Here is a 16939-nt window from a genome sequence, read left to right as displayed (position 1 = left end):
TTTTGTCTTTTTCTACTCACTCCCCACCTTGAGTTTGTTTTGATATTGCAGACACTGATTGTATACTGTGGCCCTATTTGCTTTTGTTGCTGGACTTTGAGAATCAAATTTATAATCAGATAACAGTTGTAAAAAACCTTGTATAATTTTGTTGTATCAACGTACATCTTTTACTTGTTCATACTATTTTACTTATCTCAATCTTTTTATTAAAATGTTTTCTCTGTGATTGTATTTATTTTATTAGGTATCAAATATCTTTTTTAATAATGAGATATTATAATTCAAATAATGATAGTTCTCTCTCTTTTGTTTGTTTTTAACCTAAGGAGAATTAAAGGGAACAAAATGAGATTCTGTCACATATCCCAAGTGTATAACTTAATTAATTTTTACAAAGTGAACATAGTTGTGTAATTACCTCCTAGAAACCGAGCGTTTTCCTGTTACAGATGATGCTCAACAATGTGTATCCATTTCTGTTAGACACATAGCTAGGATTCACGGGATACAGAGTGCCTGCTGAGTTTCAGTTAGTAATACAGTTTTCCAAAGTGGTGTCAATTTCCCCTTCTGTCAGTACAGAATTGGTGCTTTATTTGCTCTGCATTTTGCCAACAGTTGTCGAAGTAATGTTTAATTTTTTGAAAATATCTTAGCCATTCTGATTGCTTATTAAGGTGCCTTATTTTAGTTTTAATTTGCATTTTCTGAATCCCTAATTGGACTGGCTGTTAACACTTATTGGCCAATTGGATATCTCCTTGGCCAAGTATTTGTTAAAGCATTTTGTCCTTTATTTGTATTCTGTTCTGTTTATTTATTTATGTATACTTATGTTGACACTGTCTTATTGCTGTAACTTTATAAGCTTTAGTATGTCTTCCAGCATTACTCTTCAAGATATTCTTGACTATTTATAGATTTTTCAGTTTCCACATAAATATTAGAAACAGTTTGTCAGATTCAGTAAAGTAAAAACAAAACTAAACACTGCTGGACTTTGAGTAAAAATTCACTTATTCTAGGAAATCATTTTGTGAGAACTGGTAACTGTATTAAAGGTTTTAGTCTTTTCCATATACCTTCATATAGTTAAGTCTTCTTTTAAAAAAATATTTTTTATTGACTTCAGAGAGGAAAGGAGAGGGAGAGAGAGATAGAAACATCAATAATGAGAGAAAATCATTGATCAGCTGCCTTCTGCATGCCCCACACTGGGGGTTCAGCCTGAAACCCAGCATGTGCCCTGACTGGGAATTGAACCATAACTTCTGGTTCATAGGTTGATGCTCAACCACCAAGGCACGTCAACTGGGCAAGTCTCTTTTATTTTAGGTATTTGTTTTACTGAAATGGAATTTAAAATTTTTTATTGTCTTACTAATGGCCCGATGCACAAATGAAGATTTGTGCAAGAATGGGCCTTCATTCTCCTGGCTGCCAGCACCGCCTTCATTCTGGTCGGAGCTGCCTTTCCTTCTGGCCCAAAGCCACCTTTTTGCCTTCCCACGTGGCCCAGAGTGGCTGGGGTGATGTGGAGTGGCTGGGGTGGTGCAGAATGTCTGCATTGTTGCCATGTGACGATGTAAGTGTCCCACCCTATGCTCCGCACCTGTGTATGCAAATTAACCCACCATCTTTGGTGGGTTAATTTGCATACTTACTCCTGATTAGCTGGTGGGCATCGTGAAGGTACAGTTGATTAGCATGTTACTCTTTTATTAAGTAGATTCCTTACCTTTAATATATAGAAACTAGAGGCACAGTGCATGAAATTTGTGCATGGGTGCAGTCACTAGGCCTGGCCGGTGATTGAAGTGAGAGCATCTGGTGTGGAAGGGCAGGTCCCAGATGACCTCTGGGCCCTGAGGAGTAGCTGGACCCCTGGACTTCTGCACACATCCCTCTCTGTCTGAGTCATGTACCTGAGTCCCCATGCGGAGATGGGTTGGGAGGCAGTGTAGGCCTCTGAGCCCCTCGGTGGCACCTCACGGAAGCTGGGAGAGCAGCCTGACCAGCCTCGCAGACTGGCTCCTTTGTGAACCCACAGGGCTCCTGACTGGCCCCTATGGTCCCAGCAGCTGCAGCCCGGCTCACCTGGCAGAGGCCGCATGGGTGTGAGGCGGGCTCCTTTGCAGGCGCCCAGCACCTGGGCGTGGGGGCTTCCTCTGCACGTGAGCCCTAGCATCCTGGGGGCGGGTAGCAGGGGGAGTGAGAGTGAGCTCAGCAGATACCCCTCATTCTCACTGCACCGCCGTTGTGTCACCCCCACCCCCAAGTAGCTGGCGAGAGGTTGTAGCCCTCTGCCTGGGTGCTGCAGGAGGTTGGTCCCTGCCACGCACCCTCAGTTCCCTTTCCCAGCCTGGGGCCCAGCTCAGATAGGGTGATCGGGGCCTAGCTGCTGCTGGTTGCTATCTTCAGGGCAGTTGATCATGGTCGGCCCCCTTACCTGACTCCCTCAGTGCCTGGGAACTGGGCGGCAGCCTGGTCACCATCTGCAGGGTGATCAACAGGGCTGTTGGGCCCACGCTTGCACCTGCCTTAGCCTGGCACCACCTGCTCACCTCCACCATCCCGCCACAGTCCTGCTCTTATTGGGGCCCATTGGGGCTGGCAGTGCCTTCATTGCTGCCCACTGCCAGCGCTGCGTGGCTGACGTCCACCTTGTTTCATGCTGCCCCTGGTGGTTAGCGTGCATCATAGTGAGCAGTCGAACTCCTGGTTAAGGGGACAATGTGCATATTAGGCTTTTATTATATAAGATTAATTTTATTTTAAAAATTATACTTTTTACTTCTACTTTTAATCTTTAAATTTGATATTAACTTTATCAACTTTTAATTCCTAAATTTTTAATTTTATCTATAGATTCTTTAGTATTTTTTACCTATATAATCCTGTTGCTGTTAGTAATGACTCTTATATAATAAAAGGCAAATATGCAAATTATCCCCATGGGCGGGTGTTCATCCAACTGGGAGTTAGATGTGTGCTGACCACCAGGGGGTGGCATGGAACATGGCGGGTGTCAGCGACGTGGCACTGGTAGTGGGCAGCAGTGGAGGCACTGCTGGCCCCAATGGGCCCTGACCAAAGTGGGACAGTGTTGGGATGGTGGAGCAAGTGAGTGGGCAGAGCCAGGCTAAGGTGGATGTGAAGGGAGACCCCACCTGGCAGCTGGAAGCCACTAGAGTCCCTACCCATGCACATATTTCGTGCATTGGGCCTCTAGTTTATCCATAATCTTTTTCTTTTCTTTCTTTCTTTTTTTTTTTTTTTGTCTTGTTATAGAACCAGTAGTACAACTTACTGCTCATACTATTGATCTGTAAACTTACTGATTATTTATTCAGTTAACATGTGTTTAGCACTTTAGTTTGTCTTTTTTTTTTTTTAAAGGTACGCACATCTAACTCTGTTTTATTTAATAGTGAACTGAATTCAAAGCTGCAAGATACTTTAGAACAAATTGAGGTAAGAAGGATTACATCAGAAGTTAATTGGCTTTTTTCAGAGGTTTTTGAATAGCATAGATACAGCATATGTTTTGATTTTTGTGTTTTTAACCAGGGTTTCTAGATCATTATGCTATATTTGTTGTTTTGCATTTGCATATCTGTACATGGTCAAGTAAATGTTAATCTAGTTGTAAGTGCAAACAGATTACTTTTGAAATTATAGGATCTGAAAACAGTATTTGAAAATATCATTATATCTGGAAAGATCTTCAAATTTTAGTCATAGGTATGTTCTCATGTAAATTATAGCGAAAATACCATGTTAATTATTTTTTTTATCATCAATTATGGATTTTTAGTGTAGTTTGTTAATTTATTTAAGAATATTTATTCGCTGATGAAAACACTCCTAAATTCCTAACCTCAATAATATTATCAAAATGTTAGAACTGAAAAGGAAAAAATATGTCATTGTTAGCAAAAATGAAGTTTTGCTTTTCGTCTGTCACTTATTCAGAGTTCATCTTTTTCCTTGGCAGTCTTTGCTAATCAGGGTATTCATAAATTTAATAAGAATTATTTGTTTTTTTTATATATATTTTTTCTGATAAGGGTATTTATAATTATAAAAAATTATAAAAAATTAGTCTGGACTTTCAAATGACCTTTTGTGAAAGTAGTTTTTGATAATAAATGCAATTATTTACTAATTGAAAGAATGACTACTTGATAAATCTAAAGATAACTGCTCTGAAAATCTTTTAAGTATATAATCACCTAAAATTTTAATGAGGATTTTCTTTTGAAAGCTCTGTATTTATTCATTCTTAATATGCAGTAGTTTATGTATGTAGAAAAATCATTATTTTAAAATGAAATAATTGATATAGAAATCCACAAAGTTATTCAATTTAGATATAAAAGTAAGTTATGTATTTTAAGGTCAATGTAGTTTTGTTGATAATTACTTTTTAGTCATTACAATAGGAGTGTTTTATTATTTTTTAATAGTTGCATAAATTCAATTCATATAGCTGTAAGATTTTAGTAGATTAAGAAACAGTTAAGTAAAAATTACAAAACTAAAATTTTTTTGGTAGCTGTTATACAGATTTTGTGTCTCTTAAAATACTAGATGTGTGTTTTTTAAAAACATGGTAATAACATATCAGTAAAATTTGATTATAATTGGTAACAAATGAGAATTAGAATTTCTTTATATTTTTATTTGCTTTTTACTATTAAATAAATCAGTGTGTAGTAAATGGCTTTAAATATTAATTAAAAGTGATAGGTTACCTTTAATGTTTTCCCATTGATTTGAAAACATAATTCTTTAACCGCCTCTTGTCACCTCTTTTACTTACATAGGAACAGTTGGATGTGGCTCTTTCTAAAATCTGCAAGAATTTTGACATCAATCATTATACCAAGGTTCAACAAGCTTATCGACTTCTTGGAAAAACACAGGTTAGTCTTAAAAGGTTGCTTTTTTAATATTAGGCATTTGCTGATATTCATCATTGCTTAAGTCTGAATATTATTAATTCTGTGTCCTTAAAATTTCATTTAACAAAGTAAATTTTTTAGCTGTCTTCGCAGTAGAAACATGGTTGTTCACATAGGCTCAAAGTATAGTATATAGTGTGATTAAAATATTACCGAAGTTTGTTTTGAAATGTGAAGTGTTTGTTAGGTTTAATATTTTCACAATTTCATGTAGGTTTTAAAACAAGTTTAGTATAGGGGGAGGATATGTAGCCTCTTTTACTTTATCTTTTGATCCCAAATGAGAACTTCTTTATTGGGAGCTCCATCATTCTTAGGTGGACCCTTGGAGTGGTGTGTACACTTTCATGCACTGTGCACATTTGTCTGTAAAATAGATAAATTGCATTTATCAGATTTTTTTCAAAGGGTTCTTTTATCCCCAGAATGTCCTTGTATTCCCTCTATGCTTAGCTTTACATACCTTAACCGCTCAATGGCTTCCTTGAAAAAGGGGCCATGGTTGGAAAGTTAGTTGTACTTTCTTTGTGTATAGGGTTATATACTACTAGTATCCACAGAACATCTAAACATGATGTATGGAAATGCTTTCTTCCATTTAATGGTTTCTTGTCTTAGAAAGAAATTTAAGGCCTTACTAAGTCATTTAAACTGTACTTTCATTTTTAAATCTGAATAAATAATTTTTTAATGTACTTTATTAATTTTCATATCCTAAGCTATACCTACAAAAAATATAAGAAATAAAATATTTGGTATTTTGAGGGTTATAAGACCTTTGAAAATACGATTATAACTTCTAATTTTTCCCATTAGAGAAAGTTATTCCACTCAGTAAATATCTGTTGGTACCTATTTTTGTTCATTGCTCCAGGCACCTCATGTGAGGATATAGGCCATCATGTATCTTATCTTCTAGTGAGGAAGACAGACGTTAAAAAAAAATAAATGAATATGATATCAGGAGAAAACAAGTACTATAAAGAAACATATATCAGAGTAAGTGGATAGGGTGATGTAAAGAACTGATTTATATAAGACTAGAAATTCGTGCACAGATGGGGGGGTTCCTCAGCCCAGCCTCCCCTTCTCCAATTGGAGACCCTTTGGAACTTGTCAGCCTAAACCCACAGTTGGACATTCCTCTTGAAATCTGGGACCACTGACTTCTAACTACTCACCTGCCTGCCTGCCTGTTCACCCCTAACTGCCCTCCTCTGCTGGACAATTTGGTTCTGATTGGTCAGTTTCTATGCCAGTCAGCATCAGAAGCTCCGCCTCTTAGGCAGACATTGGCTCCCCACAGTACCCACCTTTGGTTCTGACTGGTCAGTTCCTTTGCCAGTCAGTGTCAAAAGTTCCACCTTCTAGACAGCCATTGGTTCTTCATAGCACCCACATTTGGTTTTGATTAGTTGGTTCCTATGCCAGTCAGCATCTCCAGGCTTATCTCTGGGCCTGATCAGAGAGGTGGGGCTGAAAAGCAGCCCCCACGGTGGCTGGGAGAGAAAGAAAAGCCCGCTGTTGGCGAAGCTCAGAAAGAGAGGGAGAGAAAGAGAAAGGCAAGTACTGATCATCAGCCGTCACTGAGGCTGCGGATCAGGCCCTGCCTCTCTCTGGGTCTCAGCCCCCTGTGTAGTCAGTGAAGGACTTCCAGGTTGGTCAGCCTTTGGTCGTGATTGGTCATTAAAACCCTGGCCTTTTATGTATTAAGATGGTCAGGATAGGCTTCTCTGAGAAGGTTATCGAGAAGTATCCTGAACAATTTAAGGACATGATGGCAGAGAGAATCCAAATATACAAGACATATTTGAAAGAGAAGAGAATGGCTACCAATCATAAATTCAGACCTACAAGCAGTGCTCTCAATTCAGATTTATCTTAATTGTATGATGTGGTTATTTAATGGGTTATTTGTAAATAGTCAATATTATAATTATAATTCTATATGTAATAATTATCTTTGTGCTATAGCTATAATCTGTAAAGATTTTTTCCTATGCTTTTCAAAACTGTTGAAATGTTTTTCATAACATAATTATGTTGTGTGTTTTCTTTCCATAGACAGCAATGGATCAACTTCATATGCACTTCACCCAAGCCATTCATAATACTGTGTTTCAAGTTGTTCTTGGTTATGTGGAACTATGTGCAGGAAACACAGATACAAAATTCCAAAAGCTGCAATATAAGGATCTCTGTACAGTATGTAGTAACTTAATTACTTTTCTTATGTTTCTCGTGGTTTTTAAATTTACATCCCATTCTTATTAACACCTATTATTTAAAGATGCTACTAAAATAGAAACAAATATGTTTTCCAAAATATGTTTTTCTCCTATATTCTTTTCCTCATAGAGTAACTAGGAGATTCAGTCACAGTCACACAAATGGTGAAGGTTGATGTGATAGTACAGATTTGTGGAGTGCAGTTGCTTCTAAATGGACTTTCTATCCTCTCATAGCTTCTTATATTCTGCTTTGTCAGGCTCTTAATTCTCTTCCGTGATTGCATCTGAGGTGCTTCTAAGCAATCATCTGTGCTGGTTTTTTATACACACTTTGATTCAGTCTTTTTGGATGAATAAATGCTGTTTCTGTTGCATCTGTTACCAGGTGTTTTTTTTTTTTTTTGTGCGTTATTTTTTTTCTTAAAGAAAAATAGGTCTGTGAGTGAGAAGTGAACTGAGTTGGTCTCTGTTTTAGAATTGATCCTGTAGTGGATTGATGTAAAGTCTAAGTAAAAGAGAATGATGAACTCTGGGAGAATGGTGGTGTCATTTGCTTTTACAACGAAGGCTGACTAGAGTGTAGTGGAAATTCATGAGTTCTGTTTAATTGATATCTATTAATATTCAAGTGGACTTGTTGAAGAGGCAATAGGATAAAAGAGCCCAAGGAGGTCAGAATTGAAGTTGTCAGAATTTGGGAATTTTTAGCATAGAATTGTATTTAAAGCCATGATACTAAGATGAGACGATTGGGGGAACAGGTATAGATATAAAAATCATGACGTCCCTGGGCCTTGTACATTCAGGGGAGAAAAGACTGGTAGAAGAGTCTGAGCAAGAGCAGCTAGCTGGGTAGGAAGAAAAGTAGGAGATGGTGGTGTCACACCAGCCCACAGAAGGAACTGTTTCAAGAAGAACTGACCATAAACCTATCTCTAATGCTTCTGAGAATCTGGATCAGGTAGTATCACAGAATTGGCCACTTGCTTAGACACTGTGGAGGTCATTGTTAATGTTGATCTCTAATTCTAGCCCTAGATCTCTTATTGGAGACTTTCATATGTTTTCTCTAATGTCAACTCAGAAAATAACAATTCTAGGAAGTAGACATCAATTTTTTACTCTAGTTATGTCCAGGAATTCATGTGAAATTAAGCTAACCTTTATTCTTCAGTGAATTTATTTGTCAAAAGTTCAAGTTCTGTCTTTTGGGAACTGGAAAAATATTCTTACTTGAGCTACAACAGCTATTCCAGAAGAATGTAATCCTGTGTAATAAAAGCCTAGGTGGCGTCACAACCTTGTGTGATGCCCTTGTGCAACATCATCACAAGGTCATCATCATAAGTTGGTTGCCACAAGATGGATGACACAAGATAGCCATGAGGGGAGGGCCATTGTGGGTGATCAGGCCAGCAGGGCAGGCAGTTGGGGGCGACCAGGTCGGCAGGGGAGGGATATTTTGGGGGCAAGATCAGACCGGCAGGGGAGGGCAGTTGGGGGTGACCAGGCCAGCAGGGGAGGGCAGATGGGGGTGATCAGGCCAGCAGGGGAAGGTAGTTGGGGGTGACCAGGTCAGCAGCGGAGTGGTTAGGCAATGATCAGGCTGGCAGGCAGAAGTGGTTAGGGGCAGTCAGGCAGATAGGCAGGCAAGTGGTTAGGAGCCAGCAAGTCACGGATTGTGAGAGGGATGTCCGACTTCCGGTTTAGGGATTGGGCCTAAACTGGCAGTTGGACATCCCCCAAGGGGTCCCAGATTGGAGAGGGTGCAGGCAGCCTAAGGGACACCTCTCCCCCCCCCCCCCCCCCCCCCGGCATGAATTTTATTCACCAGCCCTTTAGTAATATATGATAGATTACGGATTACATTAATGATGGCAGTGGATAGTTGTTAATACAGGTAAAAATATCTTTTTTAAATCACTTTCTAAGTCAGGAGGGCTATTTTACAAATTCTATGATGATTAACTTTAAGTGTGAAATAGTTTCATATTTATATTTTTAAATACCCAGTTTTAAGTACAGTCATCACTTGATAACATTTCAGTGATTTTGAATGTATTATTTTCTTTCTTTATTAATTAATCTTTATTGTTCAGATTATTACTGTTCCTCTTTTTTTTACCCCCATAGCTCCCCTCCACCGGGTTCCCCTCCCTCCAACTGTCCTCATTCATAGGTGTAAGATTTTTGTCCAATCTCTTCCCACACCCCTTACACTCTCTTCCCCTGAGAATTGTCAGTCCAATCCCTTTCTATGCCCCTGATTCTATTATATTCACCAGTTTATTCTGTTCATCAGATTTTTTATTCACTTGATTTTTTAGATTTACTAGTTGATAGATACGTATTTGTTGTCACTTTGTTGTTCATAATTTTTATCTACCTTTTTCTTCATCCTCTTCTTAAAGAATACCCTTCAGCGTTTCATATAATACTGGTTTGGTGGTAATGAACTCCTTTAGCCTTTTCTTATCTGTGAAGCTTTTTATCTGACCTTTAATTCTAAATGATAGCTTTGCTGTGTAGAGTAATCTTGGTTGTAAGTTCTTGCTATTCATCACTTTGAATATTGATTTCAGAGAGAAAGGGAGAGGGAGTGAGAGATAGAAACATCAGTGATGAGAGACAATCATTGATCGACTGCCTCCTACATGCCCCATACTGGGGATCAAGCCCACAACTAAGGCATGTGCCCTTAACTGGAATCGAACCTGGGACCCTTCAGTCTGCAGGCTGATGCTCTAACTACTGAGCCAAATCAGCTCAGGCTGAATGTGTAGGGGTTTTTTTGTTTTTGTTTTTTTATTCATTTATTTTTTTAGGTTGATAGTATGTGTTTTAAATTAAATATACAGTCAATTTTATTTTTAATTCTATTAGTGTTATTGTTACTAATAGATGATACTGTCACTTATAAATTATTTAAATGGTAAAGCAATTTAACTTAAGTTAGTGACTTTTCTGTAAAAGCAAAGTAACTTTTAATATTAAAATAAACATTTTATTTATTTATTTACTTTGAATTCAGAAGGCATTGGGGGCCAGATGGAGACCTCTTTCTTGAAGAGGCACATTGACTTCTGCCTGGTCCACTAATTATTTACTTGAATACATATATCCCTTTAGCAATGCATATGGGCATATTAAAGGTAAAATTTGGTAAACAATGAAAGGATTATTTGGTTAGGGAATTGCCTTGAGCCACCACTGTCTCAACACGAACAATCCTTGCTTATGCCCAATGTCCACTGGCCTTCCGTGTTTCTTGGTGCACTATAGTAATGGCAAGCAGTGGCTTCCCGCATCTCCCCTTTTTTGTTTTTTTAAATAAATCTTGAAAAGTGTATGCCATCTGTAGGGCTTAAATCCTTTTAAGATTCTTCATCTTGCATATGCAGGCTAGAAATAAACACATAAGAACAAGAATGAGGCAGACAATAGTGATTAGGCAGATGTAGGAAGACCCAATGAAGGCTTTTGTCCTTCAGTCTTTTTTATTTTGGTTAAATATGATGTGCTTGTATATATATGATATATATATTTAGTATATTTTGTTACCATTAAACTTTATATGCTTGATAAAGTCAAGGACATAATTTTGTTCATGCTTCCTGCGAAGGTTCTCTGTGCCTTTATATAATATAAAGCTGAAAGTTGTACTTAGCTTATACATTTTTATGAATTAAAATTGTGCTAAAGGTCTTTATCATGACATGATTATTTTTTTTTAATTCCTTTTACTTTTTTCTTAAAGTTTACTGTCAAATAACCTATTTAAGTAGCTGAGTGTACTTAAATTATCACATAACAAAGGTCTTATTTCATCTTGAGTAAATGCTTGTTAAAATTATTCCCCAAAAAGTACCTAGTATATTTCTTTATAAAACTATCCATATATGTGTGGTAGTATGTGAGGTATATATGTATGTATAATTATGTAATTACATTAAGGAAATAAGTGATTCATTGGTGTACTAGAGCTTAGTCAAAGACACTCCTATACACCCCACCCCCAACAGCAGGTACATACATTATTATTCATTCAACACAGTTGCAGTCTGGTTTATGTTCAAGCTATTGAAGATGTTTTAGTTTGAAGTGGTGAGAATAGTAACAAATGTAATGATGGCTTCCTGGAGGAATTTCTTTTGAGTACAGGATTTAACAGAATTAGCTATGGCAGTGTCTTTATGTTGAAAGAATAGACTTAGAGGACCTGAATAATGAGATAAAGAATATGATACATTTTAAGGTGGCCTGTTTTCATTGGTACTATCTCCATAAAAATTTATGGAAGCTCAGAAATTATCCCAGGCCTCTTATAAAGTATTTAAGTCAGTGCTACTACAGGCAGACAGGATTGGGGGCGTTTCTTTGAGACCTAGTTAAGTTTTAAGTTTTTTATATAATCTTGAGTCATATTTGACATGTTTAAACCAGGTAGGATTAGGAGTAAATTATTTCACATCATATTTATTTATTTAGTTTGATGAAAAGATGTTTCCTTTTATCAACTGAGTTCTATAAATGAAGGTGGTGGTTAGCTCAGGAGAGGAAAAGTAGAGGGAACCTTTAGAAGTATAATAAATAAGCTGATAAAGGGAAATTTTAAAGTGTTTTCTTGCTGAGAACACATATCCAGCATTTTAGAAAGGCATAACTCGGACCAGGGAGACAATTCAAAAAGGAGCATTGCATTATAATGTAAACTTCTTAATTTTTCAAGATGTGTCAGTTGGGAGTCATTGTAATCCTGCATAGAAGTAACTGATAATAATTATTGAGGAAGTATTAGTGCAAGAATATATGTGGCAATGGAGTGTTAAGTGAGAAAGAAGCAACAGAGGCCTCAGGAAATATGTATAGGGCAGTGTTTTCCACTTTTTTCACCTCATAGCACATATAAATTACTAAAATTTTGCAACACACCAAAAATACATTACATTTTTTGCCAATCTGACAAAAAAAAGAGGTATAATTTTGAATTGTTCGCTACAGTCAACAATTGTCATTTTTTTTTTACTTGACAACTAAGGGAAATGAGGTCTAATTATATAATTAGATATAATTTTTATTCTTTCAAATTTTTTATTCATTTTGGTATAATTTTGATTCATTCACACCAGATAGCTTCTGTTGTGTTAGCTGTTGCAGTTTTTTTAATTTCACGAACTAAGGGAAAAGAGGTCAGTGCCCCTGAATAGTTAGGCATTGCAGGTTTCAGAAGTTCTTGCTGCACACCAGTTGAAAATCACTGGTATAGGATATTGACTGGCAGATTTGGAAAATGAGAAGAAACAGCCAAGGCATTTGGGTAGTAGCAATATTTTTAAGGCACTCCTTAATTATAGAGTTTAAATAGGACATTAAGAAATGAAATAAATGAGATGGTACACAGAATGGAGTTTAGAGAGGGACTGAGTTTCTGTAAATGAAAAAATTGAGATTCTTTTAAATGGAGAAAGTTTGGAAATGAAAAGAGATAATCATCTGCTTGCTTTTTTTCCTAGTATTATTTTAAACCATTAATAGATATCAGATATTTTAGACCATTAACTTCCCTCTCGCAGCCCGGGACCCCTCGCTCCATACTGCCTGCCTGTTCTCTGCTGCTTAGTGCTGCTGCAGAGTGGGGAGAGGCTGCTATGGGACCCACTTCTGGCTGAGCGGCACTCCCCCTGTGGGAATGCACTGACCACCAGGGGGCAGCTCCTGAGTTGAGCGTCTGACCCCTGGTGGTCAGTGTGCATCATAACAACCAGTCGCTCTGCCCTAATGGACACTTAGGCTTTTATTATATAGATGGGGCTAGCATGAAATTGAACTAATTTTTGTATCTTTTTATAAAATTTGCGTTCTGCCTTTATTTACTGTGGTAAGCAGAGAACTTCAAAGTTCTTAAGGCCAGCAGCATCCTATCCTGTTCTGAAATTTCTGCCATTTGTCCTGGCACTGCTGCTCTGACTTTCAAAATTTAGTTGGCTTTGAGGTTTTGGAAGTCGTTTAAAAAAGCAAAGGAAAATAAGGACATGTTTTCTAGCTGATTTAATTGGAAGCACAGTTTTCCTTTATATAGTTTGTCTTTTAGTCTGTTTTCCCTGTTTTTCTTGAATATATTGACTTACAGTTTTAAATTAGGAATGACTAATACTTTGCAGCAAACATTTCAAATGAGAATTAAACTTCATTTCTGGAAAGGGCCAATGAAAAGAGGCATAGTGGTCATTTTTTTGTGCTTTAACTTTTTAGTTTGTGATAGCATTTCTATTTCTATATACCTTACATGTTTGCCCCGGTTTGTGGAGAGATTTGAAGACACCAAGTAGTAATCTTGTAGAGGAACCATTTGTAGATTATTTGAAAGTTTATGAAGTATGCATCAGTTGAAAAAAAATGTTTACCATAAAGTTTTTAGGCAGCCTGATGGGTGTCCCTGGGGAGCTTATTTCAAGATGTTAATTAGGCTGCTAGTGATTAATTTATGATAACAAAGCTGGATAAGCTGGCTGAAGTTTTCCCAGCCACTTTTCAATTGTTTGTTTCCAAATGATCTTAATGAGCTTTGTGTTCTATTTTTGAAATGAACTTGATGTTGTAATACTTTGGGGGGAAATACGGTGCTTGCTTCTTTTGAAAAAACTCTGAAGTCATTTCAATATTTATTTTCTCAGAATCTGACACATAGGAAGTATTTAGTGAATGTTTCTTGAGTAAATTGGACTGTCCTCTTTGTTTCTAACTGATATGGTGTTGACACATTTCAAATTTGATCAAGTGGGAGGAAATAAACCAGTGTGCGACACCTTTTCTGTGTCATGAACTTTTACAAGTGCTTTATGTGCATACAGATAGGAAGACAAGCTTAAAGGCTAGTTTAGTGTTCTAGGCTTTTAAATCTTCCTTTTTATAAATAATATCTCTTAACACTGAATTGTAATTCAATGTCATTTTTTGAAGGGCAATAAATACCTTTAGTAAGACCTCCATTGAAGATATAGTAGTTTGATGTTCGTATAGAAAAGTAAAGGCAAATTCCTGTTTTGAGTTAAAAACATGTTTCTGTTTCTAAATTCTCAGGGCACTTTCTGTTGTGAAGAATTAATATATCTTCTGTTATGAAATGGTATGATAGTATAGATTTTCTTTACGATAGATGAAAAGTTGCCAGGAAGTTCAGAGATAAATTTAGAGTATTTATCATTGTGTTTTGGATTCTCCATATAATTACCTGTCTCTTTGTACTATTTCTAACTGTTTTCTGACTTAAACTAGTCTGTTATTTATGTTTTCTCATTACAGTAATTATAGAGATAGATAGGATATAGATTATATAAATAGTTGCTCAAATTAAGCAATCATTAATATGATGTTTATTCTTAAAAATGTACATATTTTAAATATGCAGATGAAACACATTAAATGTAGGAAATTACAGATAAAAAGAAATTAAAATTAATATTTCTGCATGCAAGATTGGTTCTTTTAATGTGTATAAAGCAAATAGCATTTAAAGTAGGATCATGCTGCACATATAGTTTTATAACATTTTCCCCACTTGTTATATTATAAACAATTTTCTGTTTCACTAAGTATGCTAACCACACAACTTTTATTTGGTTTGATGGTATTTCAAGGTAAGAGATTCTGTAGATTAATTACCAGCTTTTGTCATGAACAACACTATAGTAAACATTCTTAAAGCTAAATCTTTGTACCTTTTAGTTAATGTCATTAAAATAAATAACAAGAAATAAAATTGCATTTGTCAGGCTTTACATTTTTACATTATATTTTATTGATTTTTTTACAGAGAGGAAGGGAGAGAGAAACATCGTTGAGAGAGAAACATTGACCAGCTGCCTCCTGCACACCCCCTAGGTACATGCCCTTGACCGGAATTGAATCTGGGATCTTTCAGGCCTGCAGACCGACACTCTATCCACTGAGCCAAACCGGTTTCCGCACATTTTTAAGGCTTTTGGTGTGTTTCCAAAATTGCCTTCTAGAAAGTGTGTTTCAGGTTACACTCTTCCTCAGTAGTGTCTGCTTTTATCCCTCTCTCTGCACACATAATGGTTATTTTGTATTTAATAGCTTACCAAATACCAGAAGGTAGCATATCAAAAATAATTTGTATATCATTCAGGCATAGTTAGGATGTGAAGGCAGTTAAACTGGGACAGTTCATTAACTGTTGAGGTTAATTTGCTTGGAGAGGTGGAAGCTACAAATTTGAACATTTGGTCAAAGAGAGAACCCTTGTTAATTAAAGGAATAGTATTATTTACTTGAGTGCTTTACCATGTCAGTGTCAGAACACTCTTAAGAATTCAAATGTCAGGTTTATTATCACATATATGTAGCACCCAACTAATGTTGTTATTAATTATGCATTTATTTCTAAATGTCTTAAGGAATATTAAAAGTAGGTCTTGGCAATTTTTAATATTCAAAATTTAATGATCAAAAGATAATGAAGGGAAGTTTATCCATCTCTTCATTTAACCCTGCCATTGACTCTCTGCATTGTGAAGAACTTGTAGGGTCTGAAATTTTATCCAGCTTGCACGCTAATAAGCTAGTCTGTTACCATTTCATGAATGCTAGTAGATGACAGACCCCATTTTCTTAATACTTTGACTTGTTGTCATTAGTTAGCTCTTGTTAGTCAAGTAATCAGTTCAGCTCAGGAAGGATAAATAAGGCTTTAAAGAGCTTATAACACAGAAAGATCACATTAAGATCAGAGGTAGAGTAAGAAAAGGCCAAACAACATACCATAAGACGGACCATAAGACGCACCGGACCATAAGACGCACCAGTTTTTAGAGAAGGGAAATGAAGAAAAAAAGATTCTGAAACAAATAGTGTCCTAAAATATTTTATGTGCATTAAAACCCAACATCACAGTCATAAACACATGTAATCAACCCTGTAAAGTAAACAGCAGCATTTAGAACCATTTTAGAGCCGGGCAAGCACACACAGACCACACAGAGCCGGGCAAGTAAAAAAACTTTTTTTTTAAAGTATATGTGTAGGCTATATTTGGACCATAAGACGCAGGGACTTTTTCCCCCCACTTCTGGGGGGAAAAAAGTGCGTCTTATGGTCCGAAAAATACGGTAAGTGGTATCAATATAGTTCTTTAAGGAAACTAAGGAAATCAAAACTATCTTACTGTGAAGAGGAAGCCATAACGTTTGAATTTGGCCTTGGATTTCAACAAGTATAATGTATGTAGCTGGGTCCATGGGTAGAGAGGAAATATCATGAACAATAGCATGAGAGGAAGCCAACATATGGTTAGGATTATGGTTATGGTTAGGATATGTCCAATGTGTTCTGGAACTAGTGAGTGTCAGTGGGAGTGCATGCCTTCCTTTTATCGACCAGAAAGTCTGTTGGGATATAATTAGATTATATTTGTTTACATACTATAAATATAAATGTATGCAAAGTTGAGTTTATGAAAGTTAGAAAAATTGACTTTATTCAGGTGAAGTGATTGCTGAGTTGCAGCCCAGAACTTAATTGTGATTTTAAAAACTATATATTTTTATTGACTTCAGAGAGGAAAGGAGAGGGAGAGAGGGATAGAAACATCAATGATGAGAGAGAATCATTGACTGGCTGCCTCCTTGTATGCCCCCTACTGGGTATCGAGCCCACAACCTGGACATGTTCCCTGACCTGGAATCAAACCATGAACTCCTGGTTCATAGATTGACACTC

The 16939-nt window shown here is 36.7% G+C and overlaps 1 protein-coding gene across 5 annotated transcripts in view; it reads left to right on the top strand.

The window, feature by feature from the left end:
* Positions 1-16939, top strand: part of VPS50 (VPS50 subunit of EARP/GARPII complex) — a 118889-nt gene that overhangs the window by 39733 nt on the left and 62217 nt on the right. For all 5 annotated transcript variants that reach the window (XR_004986533.2, XR_004986532.2, XR_004986535.2 and 2 more), the window contains exons 10-12: positions 3435-3477; positions 4833-4931; positions 7035-7175. Coding sequence is in view for 2 of the 5 variants with exons in the window: in XM_036429418.2 (XP_036285311.1) it covers positions 3435-3477; positions 4833-4931; positions 7035-7175 (283 nt within the window). In the remaining 3 variants the exon portion in view is untranslated. The remainder of the gene's footprint in view (positions 1-3434; positions 3478-4832; positions 4932-7034; positions 7176-16939) is intronic.

This window comes from Pipistrellus kuhlii, unplaced genomic scaffold (assembly GCF_014108245.1).
Source record: "Pipistrellus kuhlii isolate mPipKuh1 unplaced genomic scaffold, mPipKuh1.p scaffold_m20_p_10, whole genome shotgun sequence".
NCBI classification, from domain to species: Eukaryota; Metazoa; Chordata; class Mammalia; order Chiroptera; family Vespertilionidae; genus Pipistrellus; species Pipistrellus kuhlii.
Note: the sequence above shows the minus strand (reverse complement) of the source record. Positions and strands in the feature narration are given on the sequence as shown.